This window comes from Schistocerca cancellata, chromosome 2, assembly GCF_023864275.1.
Source record: "Schistocerca cancellata isolate TAMUIC-IGC-003103 chromosome 2, iqSchCanc2.1, whole genome shotgun sequence".
In the NCBI taxonomy this organism is placed as follows: Eukaryota; Metazoa; Arthropoda; class Insecta; order Orthoptera; family Acrididae; genus Schistocerca; species Schistocerca cancellata.
The window spans coordinates 930,998,813-931,025,603 of NC_064627.1; the positions used below are offsets into that span (position 1 = coordinate 930,998,813).

At 38.3% G+C, this 26,791-nt stretch overlaps 1 protein-coding gene across 3 annotated transcripts in view; it reads left to right on the top strand.

Annotated features, from left to right (window-relative positions):
* Positions 1-17,993, top strand: part of LOC126162891 (leucine-rich repeat-containing protein 10-like) — a 150,080-nt gene extending 132,087 nt beyond the window's left edge. For all 3 annotated transcript variants that reach the window (XM_049919695.1, XM_049919697.1, XM_049919696.1), the window contains exon 5: positions 17,424-17,993. In XM_049919695.1, coding sequence (XP_049775652.1) covers positions 17,424-17,657 — 234 coding nt within the window. In that variant the 3' untranslated portion in view covers positions 17,658-17,993. The remainder of the gene's footprint in view (positions 1-17,423) is intronic.
* Positions 17,994-26,791: the final 8,798 nt, after the last annotated feature.

Consider the following 26,791-nt stretch of genomic DNA (forward strand, 5'->3'; position numbering starts at 1 on the left):
ACAAAATAAATGAACTACATAGTTCAATGAATGGCAAATAAATAATCAAACAGATAATTAACAATAAGTACATGAAACAGTAATAAAATAGTTGAACAGTGTGGCATATGTACAGTTTGCAGTTAATTTATTGTTCATTTTCATAAGGAAAGTGGGTCATTATCACATACTGAAGGACCTAATAAACTGAAAATCATGACACTTCAGCAGTCAGTAATATTATTAAAATTTTTGGAAATAATGTAATTTGATTCCACATTACAACAAGTGATACTTCCAATGAAATTCCCATATTTTATTTGCATATTTAATTACACAAAAAATAGCTGTTTTGCACAGGCACTATTGAAAACATAAAAGTCATACATAAATAGGGAAACCTGGGTGTATTGCAAACAGAAAGGTGAACACTGGTGTTTTTGAGCTTACTTTCTTCTTCAAAACACTCATAATAGCAAGGAGATAATATTTCAAAACTTGGTCTTCAAGAAGCCTCATCAGCAGCCCAATACCAAAACTTTCCACAAACTCAAAGCCATAGCCTTTTAGTTTTCCTTCCTATGGGGGATATAATCAAATTATCTTCAGCATGTAAAGAATAACCATTTACATGGACCTAAAAAAAATTAACATATTATTGAAATCCAATTTTTAACCTGTTATGCATTTAGTGACAAGCTTAATTAAAATGATGTCACCTGGGCATTATTTTTGCTCTTGCACAGACGTGATATTTTGGATCTTCATCTGGAATCTTCTCAGGAATCTTCTGGTGTGCTAAGCTTTTGAACACTCTTGAAAAGTGTTCTCCCACACTTCTTCTGAAGAAGTGGAATTATTGGGTAGATTTCTCAGGTTCTCATTAGTAGGCCATTGTTATTGTCTGGAAATGGCATTTGTAGAACAAGGAGGGAGTATGTTATTGTGTTTCTGAGGTGTCTCCCTGTGAATTATTTACTTTCCTTACATGTCATGGTGGGCTAGTTACTTGCTTGATGTTATGTTGTACCCAAAGTATATCACTTAAATAATCTGTATGTATATCTGCTCTTTCTTAATAAGTGTTGATTTTCAATATTTGTGCCTGTGGCCCAACTTGTGTATTAGAAGATAAGTGACTTATGTAACTATTAAACAATCCTATTGACACATAGATTTCAGTGAAAATGTCCAGTATATTAAAAAAAAAAAAAGATTTTACATTTAACTGATGTAGTGTTTATGTCATAGAGGCTCAGTGAGTAGTTGTGTAAACATAGTCTCACGCATATGACTTTTATAATTTTACAATAATACTTTAAATGATGTGTTGTTATTACAGAAGCATTATTTGTAATTTTATAGATAAAATTTAATCATTTATTGAAATTATGCTCATGATAAATTACAGGATTACATAACAAATTTCTCCTGCAAATAATTTTATATGTTGTAATAATGAATCATGTGAAATCACACATAGTTACTATTGACAATGATAATTTTAATTAATTCTTGAAGTGCTGTTAATTTATGGCATGCAGTGAACTGTTAACATTAATTTGCAATATTCAAAGAAGAGATGTGTTTTACAGGATAAGTGACTTCTGCTGTGGGAAAGTTCAAGATCTGACTGTTAATGCTTACATATTGACATAACAAAAATATTATTATTATCAAATAATGAATAATGAAGCCAATTGTGAGCTAGAAAGTTACTTAAATATGAAATATGTAGGAAACTAGAATTTTAATACTAACAGATATATGAATAAACAAAATTAACTTCTATACATAATGAGTAAGTGCTGTACGCAGCATAGGTATTGTCATCTATGTGGTTGATGTGTTGGGTGACATTTAGTACTGAGATCTGTGATTAATGTGGTATCAGAGTGTTCAAAATGTGTTGCCCCATTCTGCCATGTTACAGTGTGATCTCTCAGACTTTCTCGGAGTGATTGATTAATGGTGTTCTTCCTTGGTCAGTGGCAACCACATAATCAGCAGCCCATAAGCATTATATCTACTAAAATTATACAAATTCTTTCAGATACTACATTATTGTCAGATCTTTTATAAACCAAAACATTTAGGAAATAGAGATCATCTCCACTCTCCACATTCAAGGTGAAGTTAATCTAAGAAATGGTGATAGTTATGTAGTGCTACTTTACTTTGCAGTCATATATCTAATCTTTCATCCTTATAGCAGTGCCAGTAGGCCTATATTAGTTCCACACCTATTGTCTAAAATTCTCCAAAACATCAGTTATTCGTGGCAAAGTGGCAAAGCTCTTAGCAGTGCAAATGACTATTTATATAATTCTTCTTTGTATTTGAAATAGCTGAGTCACAATCAAAATTAGACTATGTCACATGTAAGTGGAGTAGTCTTATTCCCAAAAATCTCCCTTGTTTCCAATGTTTTTATTTTTGTGTTTTTGTTTAAATACTGACATCATGTTGGAGCTCATGAAAATGTTTTTCTCAGATACATTAGTTAATGTTCCAGTTTTCTCAATAAATGACTCGTCAAAAAGTATATTGTGACATTAATCTCATTCAATAGGACTCAGTATCTATCCTTCTTTGTATATCATTGATAGTCTTATGTATTCTGTGTGAAGCAGGGTGTCGGAGTGGGAGAGTTTTGGTGGTAGAACTGTCCATTCTGGAGTTGATAATAGATTTTCCAGCTTTCTTTTGATACTCTTCATCAGATACATTTAAAATATTGCATTTGGAATAGCCAACAGGTGTTCCATCTTCTTACAATATGCTGCTGTATCCATAACTATTAAGGGATTTCCCTAATCTATTCTTGCAATTGTAATGGATGTATCTCCTGAATACAACAAGCACTTTCCTCGCAAGGCTGACATGTTGTTTTGTGTGATTCTGCTTTCTGCTGAATTCTTACTATGTCCAGTTTTACTTCCTTCATCTGAACCTCCAGAAGAGAAACCAAAGACATTTCAGGCACTTGCAGTTTCCTCTGTGGATATTTTCTTAAGTGTAATAGTGAAGCTAAAGTCTTAGCTTGGCAGTGAAATAGTTCTTCAGGTAAGTAGTTCATCACCCCTCAGGTAAGTGGTTCATCACCAGCTGTCTTCTACTGGAAATAACATCTTCATACACTCATGAACATTCTCTTCTAGTTCTCTTTTTGCTTAATCTACATCTACATATCTACTCTGCAATTCACAATTAAGTGCCTGGCAGGCTATTTCTCTACCATTCCACTTTTGAATACTGCACTGCAAAAATGAACATTTAAACCTTCCATGCAAGATTTAATTTCTCTTATTTTATTATGATGATCCTTTCTCCCTGTTCAGGCTGGCATCAACAAAATATACTGGTCTGCAGAACTTATAGACAAACGTAATGTTGTATCATTTCCAAGTAACATAGCTTAATGAATCTATGCAATGAAATATGCAATGAGATCAACACAAATGACACTTTAAGACAGTAAATATGCCAAAGTCACTGTGATTCATGGTGGTTCCCTGGATATTACAAAATGCAGGATGTGGTTCTTAATAAGGTGTGTGATCACTATGGATGGCAATGCATACTCTGCAATGTGCACCCATGCTAGCCACAAGGTAGGTAAGGAGTTCTTGTGATAGGGCATTCTTGTCCTCCACCATTGGGTATGACAGTTGTTGGAGGATTGTCGGTGCATGTGGATGTGCTACACACTACTTCCCACCAACACATCCAGCATGTGCTCGATGAGATTTAAGTCAGGAAAATGGGCAGACCAGTCCTTTTGCCAAACATCCTTTCATGCCCATGCTGTTTGATGCTGTTGTGCTGTGTCATCTCCAAAATGAAGTCTGGGGTGAATGCAGTGTAGTTTCATAATGCCACTGACCAGTGGGTGTACTGTGTTCAAAGATTTGGGGGTCTATACACACATACAGCATTATGTCTTCCAACACGATAACATTGGACTATCAAAACAATCATGTTCAACAATGCTGGATTTACCCTCATGTGGTGACAGGTGGGAACAATTAAAGCACCTAGGAACTTTGTCAAACATGATTGTTTTAGTGGTCCAGGTGTCACAGTGTGGTGAGGGATAATGTTGCTGGGGCACACTGACCTCCAAATCTTTGAAAATGGTACATTCACTGGCCAACATTATTGTGACACTGTGAAACAGGTAGTTAGGAAGGGACTCATGATGAAAATGTATTAGACCTATTGGCAACAAATAGACCTGACCTCTTTGAGGATGTCCACATCAAAATTGGTATCAGCTACTATGACACAGTTGTGGCAACAATGAATACCAAAGTACAAAGGACAACTAAACCAAGCAGAAAGATATGTATGTTCAGTAAACTAGATAAAAGACTTCTGAATGTCCAACTTTTCAGAGATAGTTGTGGGACTCAGCTGTTCAGTACAGAATGTCAAATCAAACACCTTTCAGCTGTCTAATTTCCAAACTGTGATTTTATTTGGCTGCCAGTTTCAACAATTTACTATGCTGTCTTCAGGCCACTGTGTTCAGACACAATGGTAACAGTATGACATAGTAGATATAAAAAAAGGAAGGTGGTCCAAGTCCTACATACAGTCGCAATATGTAATAAAATAACAGTACCAAACTGTACAGGAAGTTACATCGAAGTCACAGATAAATTAAGGAATAAAATAAGTGAACAGTTGCACACTGTATTGACTTAAACTAGGGAGCAAAGTATATGTGTCATAATGTTAAAAAGAACCAACTAAATGGAGGATAATATTTCATGTTATGTGTAGATAATCATGGTATAATGCTAATACAATGCCTATGATACAACTGAAGTAAAACCATATAGTCATATACTGAGGAGTATGGACTGAAGGTAAAACATTTGATTACATGTTGTCATTCACTAGCAAAACATTTACACTTACTGGAGGTCAACCACATAACTATGTGTATCATCACGTTCCATACACTAATAATAACTAATAAACAAAAATATAAAGATATATCAATTCAGTTTATCGATCACAGACTCATACGATACAACTTATTTAATAAAACATTTCTAATGACCCAAATTCTAAATCTAATGTAATATACCATAACAAATTCCCACTAAGCAGTAAGAACTGAAAGACGTGGAAAAGGCATAAGAAACATTATCATGAAAATGATAAGTCTGCTGGTAACAGGCGTGTGGTTATGTGATATACAAAATTATAAACTACAAAGTAAGTCTAAAGAAAAGTATTGTTATACATATGCAGTATATTAGAAAAGAAACTCCATACAACAACCAAAGGCACATACCTCTATAAAAAACTAGTAGTGTCTTATCTCAGTGAGGAATGTGAAACTTTCAGCACAAGGTAGTACCATGTAGAGGACCTATGGCTCAAGTTTACAGAACAGTTATAATGGGAGGGAACCTCCATGGTGTACAGTCACTAGAAAGAAACAGAGATTACTGTAAAACAGGTGTGAAACAAAACATAGAGCTGTAGGTAGAGAGATGCTGAATGAAATGTGTTTGGCTCTCAAGAGAGCAATGTGTGATGTCTTTAGTGACTACTGTAGCAGAATGTTGTCAAATGATCTTTTGCAGAACACAAAGAAATTCTAGTTATATGTCATGACTGTAGTGGCAAATGAGACAGGCTGAAATTGAAGGCAGAAAAGCATAGGCTGAAATGCTCAACTCCGTGTTCAAATGTTCATTTACTGAGAAAAACACAGTTCAATCCTTGTACCATTGAAAAGATAAATGAAATACGTATTAGGTTGGGAAACAGTTGAAATCATTAAAACTGAACAAAGCTCCAGGGTCTGGTGGAATCCATGCCAGATTCTATACTGAATTTGCAGCTGGGTTAGCCCCATTTCTCATGTTAACTTATTGGAGATCCCTTGAACAGAAAACCATGCCTAGTTCTTGGAAAAAAGCACAGGTCACATCCATCTACCAGGAGAGTAGTAGAAGTGATACACAAAACTACCATCCAACATCCTTGACATCATTTTATTGTAGAATCATAGGACATATTCTGAGCTCAAACGTAATGAGGTATCTTTAACAGAATGACCTCCTCAGTCCCAACCAGCGTGGATTCTGCAAACACCAATCATGTGAAACCTGGCTTGCATTTTTCTCACATGACATACTGAAAGATTTGGATCCAGGCAACCAGGTAGATGCAGTATTTCTTGATTTCCAGAAAGCATTTGACTTAGAACCACTTCTACTATTATTGTCAAAAGTTTGATCATATGGAGTATCAAATGAAATTTGTGACTGGATTGAGGACTTTCTGGTAGAGAGGACACAGCATGTTATCTTGGATGGAGAGTCATCACCAGATGGAGAAGTAACTCCTGGTATTCCCCAGGGAAGTGTGTTGGGATCCTTGCTGTTCATATTGTATATGCATGACCTTGCAGACAATATTGATAATAAAATCATGCTTTTTAGATAATGATGTTATATACAAAAGGAATGGCCTGCCAAACAGTCTGGTTTAAAACCCATTGAGCACATGTGAGATACATTGAGAAGATGTGTTGCAGCATGTCCACAGGGACCGTCAATTTAGTTACAAATAAAGATCATTTTAAAAGGAGCCTGAAAGACTTGCTAGTGGCCAACTCCTTCTACTCCATTGACGAATTTTTTAATAGAAACAAATGATGTATTGTATATATTTGTACTATTACTATTGTTATTTCAGCTTAAAAAAAAAAAATTGACATGTTCGACATCCACAAGGATCTCCTCAGCACAGGTCTAGGGAACGAAAAACTAATCTAATCTAATCTAATCAAACATCTAGCAGTTGTCAACCAGACTAGTTTAGGGATGCAATGCCCTACCACAAGAACTTCTTATCAACCTTGTGGCCAACATGAGAGCATGATGCAGATCACGCATTGTCATATGTGGTGATCACATGCCCTATTAAGAACCATGTCCCGCCCTTTGTAATGTCCAGGGGACAATCATGAATCATGATGACTTTAGCATAATTACTGTTGAAACATTTTCCCCTCCTGTCTTTTAGATGAGAGCCAGATGAGTCATTACTCAATGGAATGGCAAGCTTTTAACAGTTTGCAAATGGGGAGAGGTGGGGGGGGGGGGGGGGGGGTATTTTAGAATATTCAAACTGTCATGATATGGAGGGAACTTTCATTTAGGATGGATGATTTTACTGAAAAGTGCGCAATGTAGTGCATCACATGAAAATTCCCTGCTTTATAACAAGAGCAATTTACCATATTGAACTCCACCCTCTTTATTTTTGTCTGTAGATCTGTGTTCCCCTGCCAGCCCTGACAAAACTCTACCATCTGGTAAGCAAGATGTATGGGACAGGCGAAATACCCTCAGACTTCAAGAAGAATAAAATAATTTCAATCCCAAAGAAAGCAGGTGTTGACAGATGTGAAAATTATTGAACTATCAGTTTAATAAGTCACGGCTGCAAAATACTAACTCAAATTCTTTACAGACGAATGGAAAAACTGGTAGAAGCCGACCTCAGGGAAGATCAGTTTGGATTCCATAGAAATGTTGGAACATGTGAGGCAATACTGACCCTATGACTTATCTTAGAAGATAGATTAAGGAAAGGCAAACCTACATTTCTAGCATTTGTAGCCATAGAGAAATCTTTTGAAAATGTTGACTGGAATATTCTCTTTCAAATTCTGAAGGTGGCAGGTGTAAAATACAGGGAGGGAAAGGCTATTTACAATTTGTACAGAAACCAGATGGCAGTTACGAGTGTCGAGGGGCATGAAAGGGAAGCAGTGGTTGGGAAGGGAGTGAGACAGGGTTGTAGCCTATCCCCGATGTTATTCAATCTGTATATTGAGCAAGCAGTAAAGGAAACAAAAACAAAACAAAAATGGAGTAGGAATTAAAATCCATGGAGAAGAAATAAAAACTTTGAGGTTCGCTGATGACATTGTAATTCTGTCAGAGACAGCAAAGGACCTGGAAGAACAGTTGAATGGAATGGACAGTGTCTTGAAAAGAGGATATAAGATGAACATCAACAAAAGCAAAACGAGGATAATGGAAAGTATTAGAGTTAACTCGGGTGATGCTGAGGGAATTAGATTAATAAATGAGACACTTAAAGTAGTAAATGAGTTTTGCTATTTGGGGAGCGAAATAAATAATGATGGTTGAAGTAGAGATTATATAAAATGTAGACTGGCAATGGCAAGGAAAGGGTTTCTGAAGAAGAGAAATTTGTTGACATCGATTATAAATTTAAGTGTCAGGAAGTCATTTCTGAAAGTATTTGTATGGAGTATAGCCATGAATAGAAGTGAAACATTGACAATAAATAGTTTGGACAAGGAGAGAATAGAAGCTTTCAAAACGTGATGCTACAGAAGAATGCTGAAGATTAGATGGGCAGATCACATAACTAATGAGGAGGTATTGAATAGAACTGGGGAGAAGAGAAATTTGTGGCACAACTTGACTAGAAGAAGGGATCAGTTGGTAGGTCATGTTCTGAGGCATCAAGTGATCACCAATTTACTATTGGAAAGCAGTGTGGAGGGTAAAAATTGTAGAGGGAGATCAAGAGAGGAATACACTAAGTGGATTCAGAAGGATGTAGGTTCCAGTAGGTACTGGGAGATGAAGAAGCTTGCACAGGATAGAGTAGCATGGAGAGCTGCATCAAACCAGTCTCTGGACTGAAGGCCACAACAACAACAGATCTGTGTTATATTAGTCCACTGGGAAAACCAGCAGATGTCATTGTTCAGAAATGTAATCCAATCAGACCCACACAGTTTTAATTGCAAAGTATTGTGAAAAGTCAAGAAATGACAGGGAGACACATCTCAGTGGATTTGAGCACATAACTGAGAATAATTAACGAAATATTGATATATAGTTACATTTGCTCAGCTCAAGTTCCAATGCCAGAAAGATAACAATACAATCAGAAGATAAAAAAAGTCTTTTTTTTCTATTTTCATTTGTTCTCAGCAACTTTGCAGTCATCACTTTTACAATATCTGAAAGTTTTGATATTTCAAATAAAATATTTGAACATACATCAAAATCATAGTTCTTTTTATAACAACATTATCAATTATGAAACTATAAGTTTAGGGCAAAAAAAGTAGTGAAACGTTTCATTACCTCCTTTAAATACTTGTAGTTATCATGTCAACAGTATACACTACAAGCATTCAACTGCAGTTGGGGGTGGAAGTTATCTCTCAGCATATTATTTTGATGTTACCTTTTAGTAAAGAAACACAAAATGTAAGAAAAGAAATAGAACACAAATTATTAAATTATTTGATGAAATAATTGTTAAGGAAACTTTACAAATATAGTAATTTCTAAAAAAACAAACATTCAGGCAATTGCTTCATTGATAAGTTTGTGAATGAGAACAGAAATAATTTTCTACTCATAGCTATTCTAATGTTCTTTGCTCATTTATGGTTTTGAGTTCACTGTCCCTCCTCAACTGGAATCATCTCACTGGAAAAAAGAACCAAGGAGAAAAAACCAACAAAGCAAGGGATGTCATCATATGTTCTATGCAGTTAGTGCTCTGACTCAAAATCGTATATTTAGTAACATTTACATGAATCACAGTCATGCTTATTGGACACAGAATCACAGATTTTACACACTTTTCATTGTTGGAACACACGTAAAAGGGTCTCTGCATAGATCGTTCAAAAATTGTTTTATCTGTGGATTATTGACTGAGAAAGTGATGAAATCTCACTGTTTGTTGAACATTGTTATTTTTTGTGAAAGTGTAATTCTCAATAAATGTTTTGTATTAGTAATAAAGTGACATCATCGAGGAATGAACCACAGGTGCTGCATCATTGCATGGCAATGAGTGATTATAGTTTGCTTTATTTTGTTAAAATCTTCCAGGCACCTATCTACATCTACATCTACATCTACATTTATACTCTGCAAGCCACCCAACGGTGTGTGGTGGAGGGCATTTTACGTGCCACTGTCATTATCTCCATTTCCTGTTCCAGTCGCGTATGGTTCACGGGAAGAATGACTGCCGGAAAGCCTCCATACACACTCGAATCTCTCTAATTTTACATTCATGATCTCCTTGGGAGGTATAAGTAGGGGGAAGCAATATATTTGATATCTCATCCAGAAACGCACCCTCTCAAAACCTGGTTAGCAAGCTACACCACGATGCAGAGCGCCTCTCTTGCAGAATCTGCCACTTTAGTTTGCTAAACATCTCCATAACGCTATCATGCTTACCAAATAACCCTGTGATGAAACGCGCCGCTCTTCTTTAGATCTTCTCTATCTCCTCCGTCAATCCGATCTGGTACGGATCCCACACTGATGAGCAATACTCAAGTATAGGTCGAACGAGTGTTTTGTAAGCCACCTCCTTTGGTGATGGACTTCATTTTCTGAGGACTCTCCCAATGAATCTCATCCCGGTACCCACCTTACCAACAATTAATTTTATATGATCATTCCACTTCAAATCGTTCCGTACGCATACTCCCAGATATTTTACAGAAGTAACTGCTACCAGTGTTTGTTCCGCTACCATATAATCATACAATAAAGGATCCTTCTTTCTATGTATCCGCAATACATTACATTTGTCTATGTTAAGGGTCAGTTGCCACTCCCTGCACCAAGTGCCTATCTGATGCAGATCTTCCTGCATTTCGCTGCAATTTTCTAATGCTGCAACTTCTCTGTATACTACAGTATCATCCGCGAAAAGCTGCATGGAACTTCCAACACTATCTACTGGTCATTTATATATATTGTGAAAAGCAATGGTCCCATAACACTCCCCTGTGGCATGCCAGAAGTTACTTTAACCAGAACCAATTACCATTCTTATGCGAGAGATTCAGAAATTCACTGGTGTTCAATAACTGATTAGGAACAAACCTTCTAAAAAATGAAGTAAGTCCTAGAAAGCTTTCAGTTGTTGTTTCATCAGTGGAGGGGGAAAATTTTCAATAGTGTGATCTTTTCTTGATCTGGTACAGCTCCTTAGGGTGAGACAGTGGGACTTAAAATTTGACCTTGTCTCTTGCAAATTTTGACTTTTCTAAGTTAGCTGTGACTTCACTATTCAAGAACTTCTTTAACACTTTCTTAAGCAGTTTAAGATGTTCCTCCCAATTTGCAGTTGCTACTAGCAGGTCATCCACATAGAGTGTAACTTTATCTAATACTTCCAGTCCTTAAACAGTGTCTAGGGCTGTTATGAAAACTCTAGTGCTCACATTCGGCCTGAAAGATGATACTATAAGTCAGTATGACCTTCCCCCAAAAATAAAGGGGGGTGTTTTCATGATTCCTCCATTAAGGTTATCTAGCAATAGGAGCAGGAGAGATCTATCATGAATACAAAATGTACTCTGTAGATTTTTTGATTGGTCCCTCTACTACGCCGTGTTGGGTTCTTACCAGAACTATTATTTTGCAGATGGATCTCACAACCAAATCAAGGTGCATGCCTCCACCAGACTTTGGTACGGCTAAGAGTAGACTACTGTAAGAGGACAACATCTTTAGAATTTCATGTTTTATGGGCTCCCTTCTAGCATAGGCTGCATGAAAATATGTCTTGTGGCGGATCACCTCCATATGATACTTATACCCCTCCAGGTTTACTGGAGAAAACTTTAACATAGCACATCAACAAGTTTACTAATTCAAGCTGCTGCTTATCAGACAAACATTCTGATTTTTTTCATTTTGTTGTATTCACATGCAGGGTTACAGATACCCTCTTCAGAATTTTAGTAACAGGTGCAGCATTAAGATGAACAGGGTGATGGCGTGTGTACGACACCTGAGATTGTATGAGTCTTGCTTCAACTCCTTGACAAAATTTACCATGATGTGCCTTTGTTTTAATTAAATTTAATAGAACCTCTCTACCACCAACTAGCTGCTTGGAATGTCTGTCCTTGTGTTCCTTCCTCACAAAAACTCTATGCCCAATAGGGCACCTTCACTGCAAGAAACCTGCAACTAACGGTTCTGTCCTCAAATTTAAGCTGAACCTGCACTTGCTGTCACTTAGCACCAATAGTGCCTGATACCAAACAATTCTGCACTGATAGAGTAGGTCCTTTCATTTTTTCCATTGTTTGTTCTTCTAAGGGAACTGTCAGCAAAAACATTCTTGGTTGCACCTGTGTCAGGTATAACAATGGTCCAATTTCTCACATAACTATGTTAATTGTGGCCTGAATTAGTTTTTTTACTGGTTCAATACACAATTTAGAGGCATCACAGAGCTCTTTCCTAATGTCTACGTCGTCATTATATTGCAACATATGTAGCTGCTTGGTGGAAATAGAGCCCCCTTTCTTTCCTGTGACTGTCATCAGGAAGTACGATGTAGTTGCATCTAATTTGACACTTTATTCGTTGTTGAGGTGTGCTCACCTGTCACCTCAATGATACAAACCATGTGATTCTCAGGTCACAGCCAATTTAGAGAATGTTCAGTATAGTTCAGTTGTCAAAATTACTGTTTTGAGGTGGTGACCAATTTTGTGTAGGCCTTGCATTGTCTGCCTGTCTGTTAAGATAATCAGAATTTTGTGGCGTTGGCCAGTTTTCATGATTTTGCTGCCACTGGTTACCATAATTGGAATGCCACTGGTTCTGTGCAGTCCAATTGTGATTTGTGTGGTACCCTGCGTTGAACTGGCGGCTGTTATTCCTTGAATGCCTTTCAAAATGCCTAGAGTTCTGAGTGTTTACATGATTGTTTTAATTCAGCAGTGTGGTCTGTGGCACTGTGTCATTGCCACATCACCTGTTACTGCACCCAGGATTGATGGCGTGCGAGCTGGTGTCGACAAGCTGTGAACCACCATTCCTGCTAGCATATTTGAAAACATCTTATATCAAACCAGTCAAATCTAGGGCCGAAAGAAAGTATTCCAAATCATTGTCTGGTTTTGTGATTAGCTTCTTAAGTATATTAATCAGCAATATTATGTTTAGAACCCACAGCAAATCTATGCGACAGGATTGTCCCAGTATCTTGTCTTATTGATATAGTGCTCAAAGTATTTTCTCAAGCTACTCTGTTTGGAGTTACAAGCTCATAGGCTAAAAACCTCCTTTATAAGATGCTCCTGACCAAAACATAGCCAGGAAAGCCTTCTCAAACTCATCATATGTAGTGTATTTATCGGCAGATGTGGCTGTTCACAGGGTCCCTTCTACGACTGATGATATTTTTAATATCAGGAATCTGATATATCGATATTTTAAAAAAAGTATCACAGTCAGACCTCGATATATCAAAAGAACTATTGATATAGTTACTGAAAAATATAATGTACCAGCCAAGAAAATATCAGCTGCACATTGTAAATATAGTGCCAGTTCTATAGCTATCTATATTTAAGTATTGATTTATTGTTAGGTATTCTGTACATCAACAAGCTAGCAGCCTGCTTATCCCCCTCAGGACAAGAATTGAAAGGAAAATGATGCAGGTTCACTCTTGGCAATAACACTTTGCTAACAATAGTAACTGCAGGTATGTGGCACAATAAATGGTGTCAGATGGGTCCATAGTTCGGTTTCATCACATATCAGATTTGTCTGGAGCACTTCATGTCGACTTCCCCGTTTTTTCATTTCTGCAAACGCCAGTGACCTAGCAGTTAAAGAGTCAAAATTGCATGGTGAAGTTAAATGTTGCTGTTTCTGTTGGTAGTGCTGACTGCTGATTACCTTAGCATTTCCCCCTCCACCCACGGTGAAGGCGAATCTTGTCAGATTTTTGTTCATCAGTTTCAGCTACTGATTTTGAAGAATGCTGATGTGTAGAAATAGCACATTAGTTGTGTTAAAAATTGATTTTAATGCAACAGGTGTGCTATTTCTTCACATTGGTGTCTTGTTATTCCATTTGCACCACCAACTCCTAGTGCAAATGGACTTCTTCTTTCTGCCATTTATACTTGTTTCATGCAGTCAAAGAGAAAGCTTAAGAAATAACAACACTCCTTCACACAATGAAAGTAAAATTATGTTCTACTATAGTTTCAAAACAACTACTTCAAACATTTATTGAAAATTGCGAAAAAAAATAGAATATACAATAAAAATACCAGCACTCGATATTGCCATTTTGATATCAATATATCAGTGAAAAGCATATCACCAGCATATGTCAATATTTATTGGAAAAAGTATCAGTATATTCATAATTTACCAACACCTCTAGTCCCTTCACCCTGAATATATACTGTCACAAACTGAATTTTCTGCCTTTCATCCCATAATCTAGGCGAGACACCTCTAAAAGCCTTTATAAAGAAAACAGGGTGTGGGAATTTCTTTTCAGGTAAATATGCCTGAAACTGTCGGTGCTTCAATAACCTTTCTTCAAGAAGTAGTGCCACTAAAGTGTATGCTTCCCCCACCTATTCATTCATACTCTTGATGGGGACTCATTGGTGCTGAATCATTCAGGTATGTTCGGTGGTAAGGATCAACCGATTCATACATTTCAGGAACGTAATTTGGTGCGGGGGTACCTTATTTGCCATAATCTTGCCGTGTAAGTCATTGACAAGTGTTCACTCCACTCAGGAATGTCACGCTTCATGCATGCTTTGTATCTGCTGGATCATTTTGAGTGGTTTCACCCACAGCACCCGAATCAAGTGTTGCCTCTGCATTAATTCGCTGTGCAATATCTTTCCACTCTGTATTTAACTTTTCATTAACCTCTTTGTTCTTCTCTTCCAACCATTTAGTGAATTTGTAGTAGAATTTTTGATCTTTGGCTTCTAAGCACTAATGTACCACTTCTTCATTGTCAAGTACTAAATTCTCAACTCTCTGAGAGAATTGGTGCATGGTGGTTACAGCGGTTGACTGCAGTGTCTGCAGTTACTGTACATTTGTTGTTGTCTTCTTTACTACCTCTGGAACGCCTTCGTAAGTTTTCCTAAGTACCGAAATTTTGGTAGAAATACTTGACAAATGGGAAATCAATGTGAGCAGCTAATTCCATATTGTGCTCAGTAAGGGTGGTATTGATTTGAGCAGCAGACTGTTTGTCACACTTGTTAATATCTATCATATGCATATCAGTCATATGCACTGACAGTTCTCAGTCACATTTGTCAAGAGTAATATTAATCTGCACGGAAATTGGTGTGGTCACTTATTTATCAGTACTGGATTTTCTTAAATAATGTTGTGAATGGATATTCTTTTTTACTTATTTGAGGAATTTCCTTTCAGAAATGACTGGGTTCAGTTCCTCTGTTGCCAGATCGGCGTTACTACCAGCATCGGGATCAAATTCAATATTCATTCGATTTCCAGGATGCATTTAGCTGTGAGCCAAAGCCTTCTTCAGAAAAGAAGACACACCTACATTCACACAAGCAAGCACACCTCAGACACACATGACAGCCATCTCCAGCAGCTTGGACCGGAATGCCAATGGCATTCCAGTGACATTCCATACTGAGCTGCCAGAGACGAGTCATATGTGCTTGTGGTCTGCTTCCTTGAGTGAAAGTGTGTGTGTGTGTGTGTGTGTGTGTGTGTGTGTGTGTGTGTGTGTGTGTGTGTGTTTTCTTTTCTGAAAAAGGCTTTGGCCGAAAGCTAAATGTGTACCATTCTTTTTGTTGTGCCTGCCTGCAACTGAATTTGTCATCTTTACTGTGAGTACCAATGTATCCTTTTCCTAATGTCATTGATTTTCCAACCTGGAGTTTCCATTGTTTGATTTTGCCTAACAGCTTTACTTTGATCCCACAGCCCTGTGATGGTTTCCTTTGTCACTATTCTCTAAAGTATTACTCTTGTCAGTGTCCATTCTTTCCCTTCTTTTCTGTCTTTTTTCATTGCCTAGGCATTCTGGTCTGAGCTGCCAGAGATGGTGGTCATATATGCTTGAAGTGTGCGTCCTTGTATGAATTTGTTTGTTTCCTTTTCTGAGGAAGGGTTTGGCTAAAGGCTACATGTGTAATAGTCTTTGTTGTGCCTGTCTACAACTCAGTGTGTCATCTTTATGAGGAATAGCAATCTGTCCCTTTCTTAATATTGTTGATATTCCAACCTGCAGTTTTCATTGTTGGAAAACAGTGCTCACTAACTTCCGAGGTGTCTGGCCCTTCTTCTAGTAGAAAGTACAGACATTGACACACACAACAACACCACAGACACCCAAATGCAGATTACTGCAGCCGTGGTGCCACGGCTGTGGCAGTGTATGTTTGGGTGTCTCTGTGGCTGTTTGTGTGAATGTGTGTATCTTCTTCTAGAAAAGAGCCAGAGAGATTAAAAACTAGTGAACACTGCTTTCTGTTGTGAATGTCTATTTGCCACACATCAATCTGCTATACATGGGTGATTGCCTTTCCATTATTTTAAATAAAATTAGTTTATAGGCTTTTAAAAGATTTTCCCTATTTCACATTTGTTCTGATCCTCTCGGCTCTTTTCTGTAATATGAAAAACCATTTCATATTATTTTGCCTGTGGTGGCACTGGGTTCCACCCTCTCCCTTCTCTCATCGTCATACAACACAAACATAAACACTACACTACTCACACATCTAGAAACTATAAATACACATAAGACAACTCTCACAGAGACCATAGTGTGTGGAGGAAGATCACTCTTTCCAGCATGTGGCTGGACCCAACCTGCAGGATATCCCAGCCAACAAAACCATATGCCATACATACCTTTTACCGTGTAGGTAGATTATAATTTAATGAAATGTACCAGCAGTATATTATTTATACTCATGGCTGTGTGTAAGGTGTGCTATTTTGTTAACTTGATTATTGTTTGAGCTATATAGTCATTCTGCAGATCTTTCCTGTCAAGAAATTCTACCAAACTTTGAATTAATGAATGCTTCATCTTTTTTTTCTTTTCTTTAATTGGTGTAGTGAACAGTTGTCTTTCTGGCAAACATATACCTAAGAAGAGACTTTTTGTAAATGAACATTGCAAATATTGTTGGAAACTGGTTGCTTCAAAAGTTACATCAATTAAAAGTGTTGATCGTAGTATGATTTAAAGTAATCAAACAACTAGCTCAGTGAGGCTGCCCACTAAGAATTTGAAAAGTGCTATGTGATTCATTTCCATAAAAGGAAAACTTACTTTGTGATGATTATACAGTTGAAGTGATAAAAGGAGCAGGTAAATTTTGATTATGGTAGGTGTGTTACAATTATTTCTCTCAAGATGTGTACTAAGAAAAGATGCAGAAGAAGAAAGGTGTAGGCATGTATGCTTCTCAAAAATGTGCATTTAATGTGTTCAGTTAATTTATTTTATGAAATTATCATTCTAATGTAGCACTAAACGCCAATGGAGCAATAAATGTGTGTTTTATGTACAATAAAATTTTACTGCTATTACTTTGTTTTCAGAAATTCCCAAATCTATGGGCTACTAAAACTGATATTATGAATTCAGAAGACTTAAACCAAGCTTCAGAAAGTGAATCAGAAGACTGGGAGAACTCTGTTGCATCTAGTGAAATTGATAGTACAGATGCCAGTCATAATGATGAAGAGACTGATGATGAAGACCAATATGAACCAGCTGCTTTTATAACCGAGACATTACCTGGGTTGTGCAAATTTCTTGGCTCAGGAATCTAAGGTACAATATGTTATATTTCCTGTAAGCATGCATATGCCATTAATGTCTGAATATCAGTTATATGACTGGAAAAAAGCTTGTAAAATAAGTTTTCAATTTGAAAGACAAAGTGGAAGTTACAATTAAGTACTGAGTCTCAACTAAGTGTGGGATACATCTGTGAAAAACATTTAGTACCATGTATCAATTTTTGAGTACTACGGTGGATGAACAGCAACATGATTATTAGCTACTAAGTTAGTTTAGATTGAAATATTCCATGTAACATATTTGGCAAGATCTGGATTAATGTAGTTTTTAATTTAAGTATTAAATAACCTTGTGGATGAAAATTATTTTCATACTTATTTTTCACTTAACATTATAAGCTTGTAAATGTCTATCAATAATCATGCAAAGTAATTTAAAGTGGAGCAAAAGGGAAAACTTGTATGTGGTGGGAAGTTACAAGCAGTAAGTCATATACATATATTGTTCATGGTACAGAAGGTTTAATTGAACGGTATATGGCTGGTAAGTTGCAGCATAATGGACAGGCCAGACTGGTAAGTAAGAGGCATGCAGTCAATGGGGTTGGAATGAGGCTGGAGGGACAGAGGTAAGTATCTGGTTAGACAGTAGTTGGAACAAAAATAATCAGTTTTTGAAAATATAATCTAATTGGATAGACAAAAAATCTACTAACCAAGTGGCAGCAGGAGAATACACATACAGGAAAGAGGGAAGGAGAGGGAAAGACGAAAGGATGTGGGTTTTAAGGGAGAGGGTAAGGAGTCATTCCAGTCCCGGGAGCGGAAAGACTTACCTTAGGGGGAAAAAAGGACGGGTATACACTCGCACACACACACATATCCATCCACACATATACAGACACAAGCAGACATATTTAAAGACATATATATATATATATATACACCTAAAAACAAAGATGATGTGACTTACCAAATGAAAGTGCTGGCAGGTCGACAGACACACAAACGAACACAAACATACACACAAAATTCAAGCTTTCGCAACAAACTGTTGCCTCATCAGGAAAGAGGGAAGGAGAGGCAACAGTTTGTTGTGAAAGCTTGAATTTTGTGTGCATGTTTGTGTTCATTTGTGTGTCTGTCGACCTGCCAGCACTTTCATTTGGTAAGTCACATCATCTTTGTTTTTAGGTATATTTTTCCTTCATGGAATGTTTCCTTCTATTATAACCATATATATATATATATATATATATATATATATATATATATATATATATATATATATATAATAGAGGGAAACATTCCACGTGGGAATATATATATATTCCCTGTGGCTAACAAACTGTCCATTCGCATGAATGGACACAGGCAGACAGTGTTTGTTGGTAATGAGGATCACCCTGTGGCTAAACATGCCGTGGTGCACGGCCAGCACATCTTGGCACAGTGTTACACCATCCGGGTTATCTGGATACTTCCCACTAACACCAACCTGTCAGAACTCCGGAGATGGGAACTTGCCCTTCAGCATATCCTCTCTTCTCGCAATCCGCCAGGCCTCAATCTCCGCTAATTTCTAATTTCAATCTGCCACCGCTCATACCTCACCTGTCTTTCAACATCATCTTTGCCTCTGTACTTCCGTCCCGACTGACATCTCTGCCCAAACTCTTTGCCTTTACAAATGTCTGCTTGTGTCTGTGTATGTGTGGATGGATATGTGTGTGTGTGCAAGTGTATACCTGTCCTTTTTTCCCCCTAAGGTAAGTCTTTCCGCTCCCGGGATTGGAATGACTCCTTACCCTCTCCCTTAAAACCCATATCCTTTTGTCTTTCCTTCTCCTTCCCTCTTTCCTGACGAGGCAACCGTTGGTTGCGAAAGCCAGAATTTTGTGTGTATGTTTGTGTTTGTTTGTGTGTCTATCGACCTGCCAGCGCTTTTGTTTGGTATATATATATATATATATAAAGAAAGATGATGAGACTTACCAAACAAAAGCGCTGGCAGGTCGATAGACACACAAACAAACACAAACATACACACAAAATTCTAGCTTTCGCAACCAACGGTTGCCTCGTCAGGAAAGAGGGAAGGAGAAGGAAAGACAAAAGGATATGGGTTTTAAGGGAGAGGGTAAGGAGTCATTCCAATCCCGGGAGCGGAAAGACTTACCTTAGGGGGAAAAAAGGACAGGTATACACTTGCACACACACACATATCCATCCACACATACACAGACACAAGCAGACATGAAAATGTGGACGTACCGCCGAATTGCTCAACATGTGGGGTGTGAGGTCTCCACAGTACATCGATGTTGTCGCCAGTGGTCGGCGGAAGGTGCACGTGCCCGTCGACCTGGGACCGGACCGCAGCGACGCACAGATGCACGCCAAGACCATAGGATCCTACGCAGTGCCGTAGGGGACCGCACCACCACTTCCCAGCAAATTAGGGACACTGTTGCTCCTGGGGTATCGGCGAGGACCATTCGCAACCGTCTCCATGAAGCTGGGCTACGGTCCCGCACACCGTTAGGCCGTCTTCCGCTCACGCCCCAACATCGTGCAGCCCGCCTCCAGTGGTGTCGCGACAGGCGTGAATGGAGGGACGAATGGAGACGTGTCGTCTTCAGTGATGAGAGTCGCTTCTGCCTTGGTGCCAATGATGGTCGTATGCGTGTTTGGCGCCGTGCAGGTGAGCGCCACAATCAGGACTGCATACGACCGAGGCACACAGGGCCAACACCCGGCATCATGGTGTGGGGAGCGATCTCCTACACTGGCCGTACACCACTGGTGATCGTCGAGGGGACACTGAATAATGCACGGTACATCCAAACCGTCATCGAACCCATCGATCTACCATTCCTAGACCGGCAAGGGAACTTGCTGTTCCAACAGGACAATGCACGTCCGCATGTATCCCGTGCCACCCAACGTGCTCTAGAAGGTGTAAGTCAACTACCCTGGCCAGCAAGATCTCCGGATCTGTCCCCCATTGCGCATGTTTGGGACTGGATGAAGCGTCGTCTCACGCGGTCTGCACGTCCAGCACGAACGCTGGTCCAACTGAGGTGCCAGGTGGAAATGGCATGGCAAGCCGTTCCACAGGACTACATCCAGCATCTCTACGATCGTCTCTATGGGAGAATAGCAGCCTGCATTGCTGCGAAAGGTGGATATACACTGTACTAGTGCCGACATTGTGCATGCTCTGTTGCCTGTGTCTATGTGCCTGTGGTTCTGTCAGTGTGATCATGTGATGTATCTGACCCCAGGAATGTGTCAATAAAGTTTCCCCTTCCTGGGACAATGAATTCACGGTGTTCTTATTTCAATTTCCAGGAGTGTATATATATAGTTATAACAGAAGGAAACACTCCACATAGGAAAAACATACCCAAAAACAAAGATGATGTGACTTACCAAATGAAAGCGCTGGCAGGTCGACAGACACACAAACGAACACAAACACACACACAAAATTCAAGCTCTCGCAACAAACTGCCGCCCCATCAGGAAAGAGGGAAGGAGAGGGAAAGACGAAAGGATGCGGGCTCCAAGGGAGAGGGCAAGGAGCCACTCCAGTCCCGGGAGCGGAAAGACCCACCCTAGGGGGAAAAAGGGACGGGCACACACCCGCACACACACACACATCCATCCACACATACACAGACACAAGCAAGTGTTCGAAGAACGCGCAAAGCGCACTTGCTGACGTCAGAAACCGCAGGGGGGGGGTCGTGGGTTGCTGTTGGCAAGTGATCAGTCAAGGCTATCCAAACAGATATAGGTATAAAAGGACTGCAGTAGACGGCAGATGTTCAGTTGTATTGCAGTGACAATGGAAACATAATGCCTAAGTCGAAAACATGGAAGGACAAAAACACAGGTGCAACTCGTTCTTTACCGTGGGCTGCAATAAGAAGAATTAATGCTTCAAGAGCAGCTACATCTGCGACACGTGCTGCTATTGATACAGATGAGGTGCTTGGCTCTATTATTGATTTGTTTTCCAATATAGACGACGAACCACAAGAGCCACGAAACGTTATTCAAGAAACGTCTGATAGTAGTGAATTAAACACTCCACCTATTGAGCAAACAGATAAACATTTTGGGATAAAACGGAAAGCGGAAGAAGATCTTCGGCCTGATTCGGCAGAACATAAGCAACCACGTGAGGAAACTTCAGGTAACGAAATAGAAATGGCTGAAGAATATTCTGCACAAATTCGTTCTGTAAATAGTGACAATGGTACTGATGGTGGTACTAGTAGTGTGGATCAGTCATCAAAGTTTTTTATGTGGAAAAGTGTAGATGCTATTAAAAATGGTGATATACATTTTATTAATACTCATTTGTTCCAAGTATGGGGCTATGGACACAGCTGGCAAGATGTTAAAGATACTCAAGGTAATATTCATGGTAAACGTTATGTAACGTCTGCAGCTCAATGGTATTCTAATCAATTAAGTCAATTTTTATCTAAAGCTCAATTTCATAGTTTACCTGATTATTGTTATGTTAAATCTATATCTATTGATTTAATTCCTGTTGGATTAGAAGCTTCATTTTCCACAAGTAGTACATTAAGTGGATCAGGATCTATAACACATGTACCATTTATTATTTATAATAAAGGTGGAAATTTAGCTGTTGCTCATGAAATAGTTGAAATAAGTAGCACATCTACTAATCCAATGTTAATTAGTGGTATTAAGGGAAAGAAAGATGTATCAAAAATTATGTGGGGAGATGGATATAATGATTATCCTTCTTGTACAACAGTAGTACGTAATTGGCCTAATTATGATTCATGGATTATACCATTTGATAATAATGGTTCAGGAAAAAAGAATATGTGGAGTATACAGAATGAAGTAAGAGGACCAGTATTATTAAATAAAATATATTCACAAGGTATAGCAAGTCGGGCAGTTGATAATTCAGAAATTTTTTCATGGAATTACAAGCCACAAATAGGTATAATTAAAACAGCACGACGTGCTCATGGTATTGGTTTAGTAGATGATACATATATGTTAGGTTCAATGAATAGACCTGCTTTTTCAACCGTAATGAAAAATGTAAGTCCATCTGGTTTTGCAATGCAAGAAGAAAACGAAAAATTAAAACCAATATCTAATAATATAACATTATTTGTGTATGACCAGTGTATTGAAAAAGGTCAGGAAATAGGTAAATTAAATGAAATTCATCAAGCACCTCAAATACCTAGTTTCAGCTTAGGTATTAATCCTGTACCAAATAATACTCCTACAGAAGGAAATTCATTTGTAAATGCTAAAATGGTAATTCAGATGACAACTAGAATTACTATAGGCACTAACTATGAAACATATAATTCTCAAACACGTACATTAAGTCATACTGACGAAATGTGGATGACTTCTTCTACTAAATCATTTGTAGATGATTTTAGAGGTGTTTGTTTTGATTCTAATGCAATGTATAGTACTGGGTCTTCTGCACGTGTTTCTAGTAATTTAAATGTACCAAAAAATAAAGAAAAAAAAGGTAGGAATCGTGATCGTAGTAGATCACCTATTTTAGGTGAAAAGGATGTTGAGGATTTACGATAAAAGACTATGTATTATTTTTGTAACAGTTTATATTCAATAAACAAATTATACAAAGAAAATGGATTTATTTGTTTTTCTAATTTTATATCCCATGTAGTCCAATAATATTTACAAATCCTTTGTTCCCATACATCCCCTTTGAAATATTCAATATTAGAACATACAAATACAGGGGTTTTATCAAGAGTAAAATCTCCTTCAAACTTTATTTGAATATTAGTAGGATCACCACTAAAAATACATTTTAATTGTTCAAATGATCCTGGATCAAAATTGGGATCATCCATACATATTAATCGTTTATTAGCACATTCCATTAACCCAAACGTAAAATGTTTATTATTTTTATTACACCATCCTGTATTTATCATAGCACTTGCTATTACACGAGCAAATGTAGATTTAAAACTATTTGGTGGACCTATTAACTGAATACAATTTCTTTTTCCATTTGTTTTGTTTAATACATTATACAATGTACAGATAAAATCATAAATAACATCCCAGTCACCACCAAATTGATATTCTAACAAATGTTTAATTATATCTAAAGATTGTTTTTCATTGAAATAATATGAATCAAATTGTTGTGCATATGCTTGAAAATACACTTCCTTTGCATTCAAAAGATAATTATACAATTGCCATAAGGAAAAATCACTTAGCATAATTTGAATATGCTTTACAACATTTGAAAAAATCTTATCATTTAAAGTACATAAAGAAATATTATTTCTCCAAAATAATGTATTTTGTATTTTGTTAATTGGAACAGTAACATGATTTTCTACAATATTAACTAGTTCTGAAAACGTGTACTTTTTTTTGTAATTTGGTCTGGATTTAAATTGTCCAGATAAATTTGTGTACTGGTTATCAAATTCCGGGCTGCTTGAGTCACTTTCGAATTGGGATTCTCCAAATTCACATACATTTGAATTTCCCTTAATTTGGCTTTGTACCAAACATTGCGGGGTAATGTTTTGATTTTCTGCCCATTGTAAAATTGACAAATCATAAATACATTTTCCGGTTTGTCCAACCATGACGAAGAAACATATCCGTCTTGGTTTCTCAATGAAATACTTGAGGAGATTGATTTTTCCGTCGAAGTCGTAAGGTCCGATGACCCTAGTAAATTCGGCCCTCCCAAAGATAGAAGTGATGCTGTTGTGGAAGATACATCTGCATGATCCGTTACGTCGTTTACAGTTGTGAATGAAGTGGATGTGTTCTCTATTACTTCCTGCTTTTTCGAGGAAGAGAAAGACGAATTTTCCATGTTTTATATATATATATATATATATATATATATATATATATATATATATAAAAAATAGAGGGAAGCATTCCACGTGGGAGGGATGTATCTGAAAGCAAGGATGATGACACTTACCAGACAGGAGTGCTGGCAGGTCGATAGACGCACGGACGAGCACGGGCATGCACACGGGATTCTGGCTTTCACAACCAACGGCTGCTTCGTTGGGGGGGGGGGGGAGGGAGGGGGGGCGGGGGGATGTGGGTTTTGGGGGGAGGGTGGGGAGTCACTCCGGTCCCGGGGGCGGAGGGACTTGCCTTGGGGGGGGGAAGGGACGGGTGTGCACTCGCGCACTCACACACATATCCATCCGCGCATATGCGGACACGGGCAGACATATTAAAAGGCCAAAAGCCCAAACTCTTTGCCTCTGTATATGTCTGTTTGTGTCTGTATATGTGTGGATGGTTATGTGTGTGTGTGCGAGTGTATACCCGTCTTTTTTTCCCCCTAAGGTAAGTCTTTCCGCTCCCGGGACTGGAATGACTCCTTACCCTCTCCCTTAAAACCCAAATCATTTCGTCTTTCCCTCTCCTCCCCTCTTTCCTGACGAAGCAACCGTTGGTTGCGAAAGCTAGAATTTTGTATGTATGTTTGTGTGTCTATCGACGTGCCAGCACTTTTGTTTGGTAAGTCACATCATCTTTGTTTATATATATATATATATATATATAATAGAGGGAAACATTCCACGTGGGAAAAATATATCTAAAAGGAAAGATGATGAGACTTACCAAACAAAAGCGCTGGCAGGTCGATAGACACACAAACAAACACAAACATACACACAAAATTCTAGCTTTCGCAACCAACAGTTGCCTCATCAGGAAAGATGGAAGGAGAGGGAAAGACGAAAGGATTTGGGTTTTAAGGGAGAGGGAGCGGAAAGACTTACCTTAGGGGGAAAAAAGGACGGGTATACACTCGCACACACACACATATCCATTCACACATATACAGGTACAAGCAGACATTTGTAAAGGCCATATATATATATATATATATATATATATATATATATATATATATGGTAAGTCACATCATCTTTGTTATATATATATATATATATATATATATATAGATGATGAGACATTGTCTGCTTGTGTCTGTGTATATGCGGATGGATGTGTGTGTGTGTGCGCGCGAGTCACATCATCTTTGTTTTATATATATATATATATATATATATATATATATATATATATATATTTATAATAGAAGGAAACATTCCACGAAGGAAAAATATATTTAAAAAACAAAGATGATGTGACTTACCAAATGAAAGTGCTGGCAGGTCGACAGACACACAAACAAACACAAACATACACACAAAATCCAAGCTTTCGCAACCAACGGTTGCCTCGTCAGGAAAGGGAAGGAGAAGGAAAGACAAAAGGATATGGGTTTTAAGGGAGAGGGTAAGGAGTCATTCCAATCCCGGGAGCGGAAAGACTTACCTTAGGGGGAAAAAAGGACAGGTATACACTCGCACACACACACATATCCATCCACACATACACAGACACAAGCAGACACTTGTAAAGGCAAAGAGTTTGGCAGAGAGTTTGGGCAGAGATGTCAGTCGGGACGGAAGTACAGAGGCAAAGATGATGTTGAAAGACAGGTGAGGTATGAGCGGCGGCAGATTGAAATTAGAAATTAGCGGAGATTGAGGCCTGGCGGATAGCGAGAAGAGAGGATATGCTGAAGGGCAAGTTCCCATCTCCGGAGTTCTGACAGGTTGGTGTTAGTGGGAAGTATCCAGATAACCCGGACGGTGTAACACTGTGCCAAGATGTGCTGGCCGTGCACCAAGGCATGTTTAGCCACAGGGTGATCCTCATTACCAACAAACACTGTCTGCCTGTGTCCATTCATGCGAATGGACAGTTTGTTGCTGGTCATTCCCACATAGAATGCATCACAGTGTAGGCAGGTCAGTTGGTAGATCACGTGGGTGCTTTCACACGTGGCTCTGCCTTTGATTGTGTACACCTTCCGGGTTACAGGACTGGAGTAGGTGGTGGTGGGAGGGTGCATGGGACAGGTTTTACACCGGGGGCGGTTACAAGGGTAGGAGCCAGAGGGTAGGGAAGGTGGTTTGGGGATTTCATAGGGATGAACTAAGAGGTTACGAAGGTTAGGTGGACGGCGGAAAGACACTCTTGGTGGAGTGGGGAGGATTTCATGAAGGATGGATCTCATTTCAGGGCAGGATTTGAGGAAG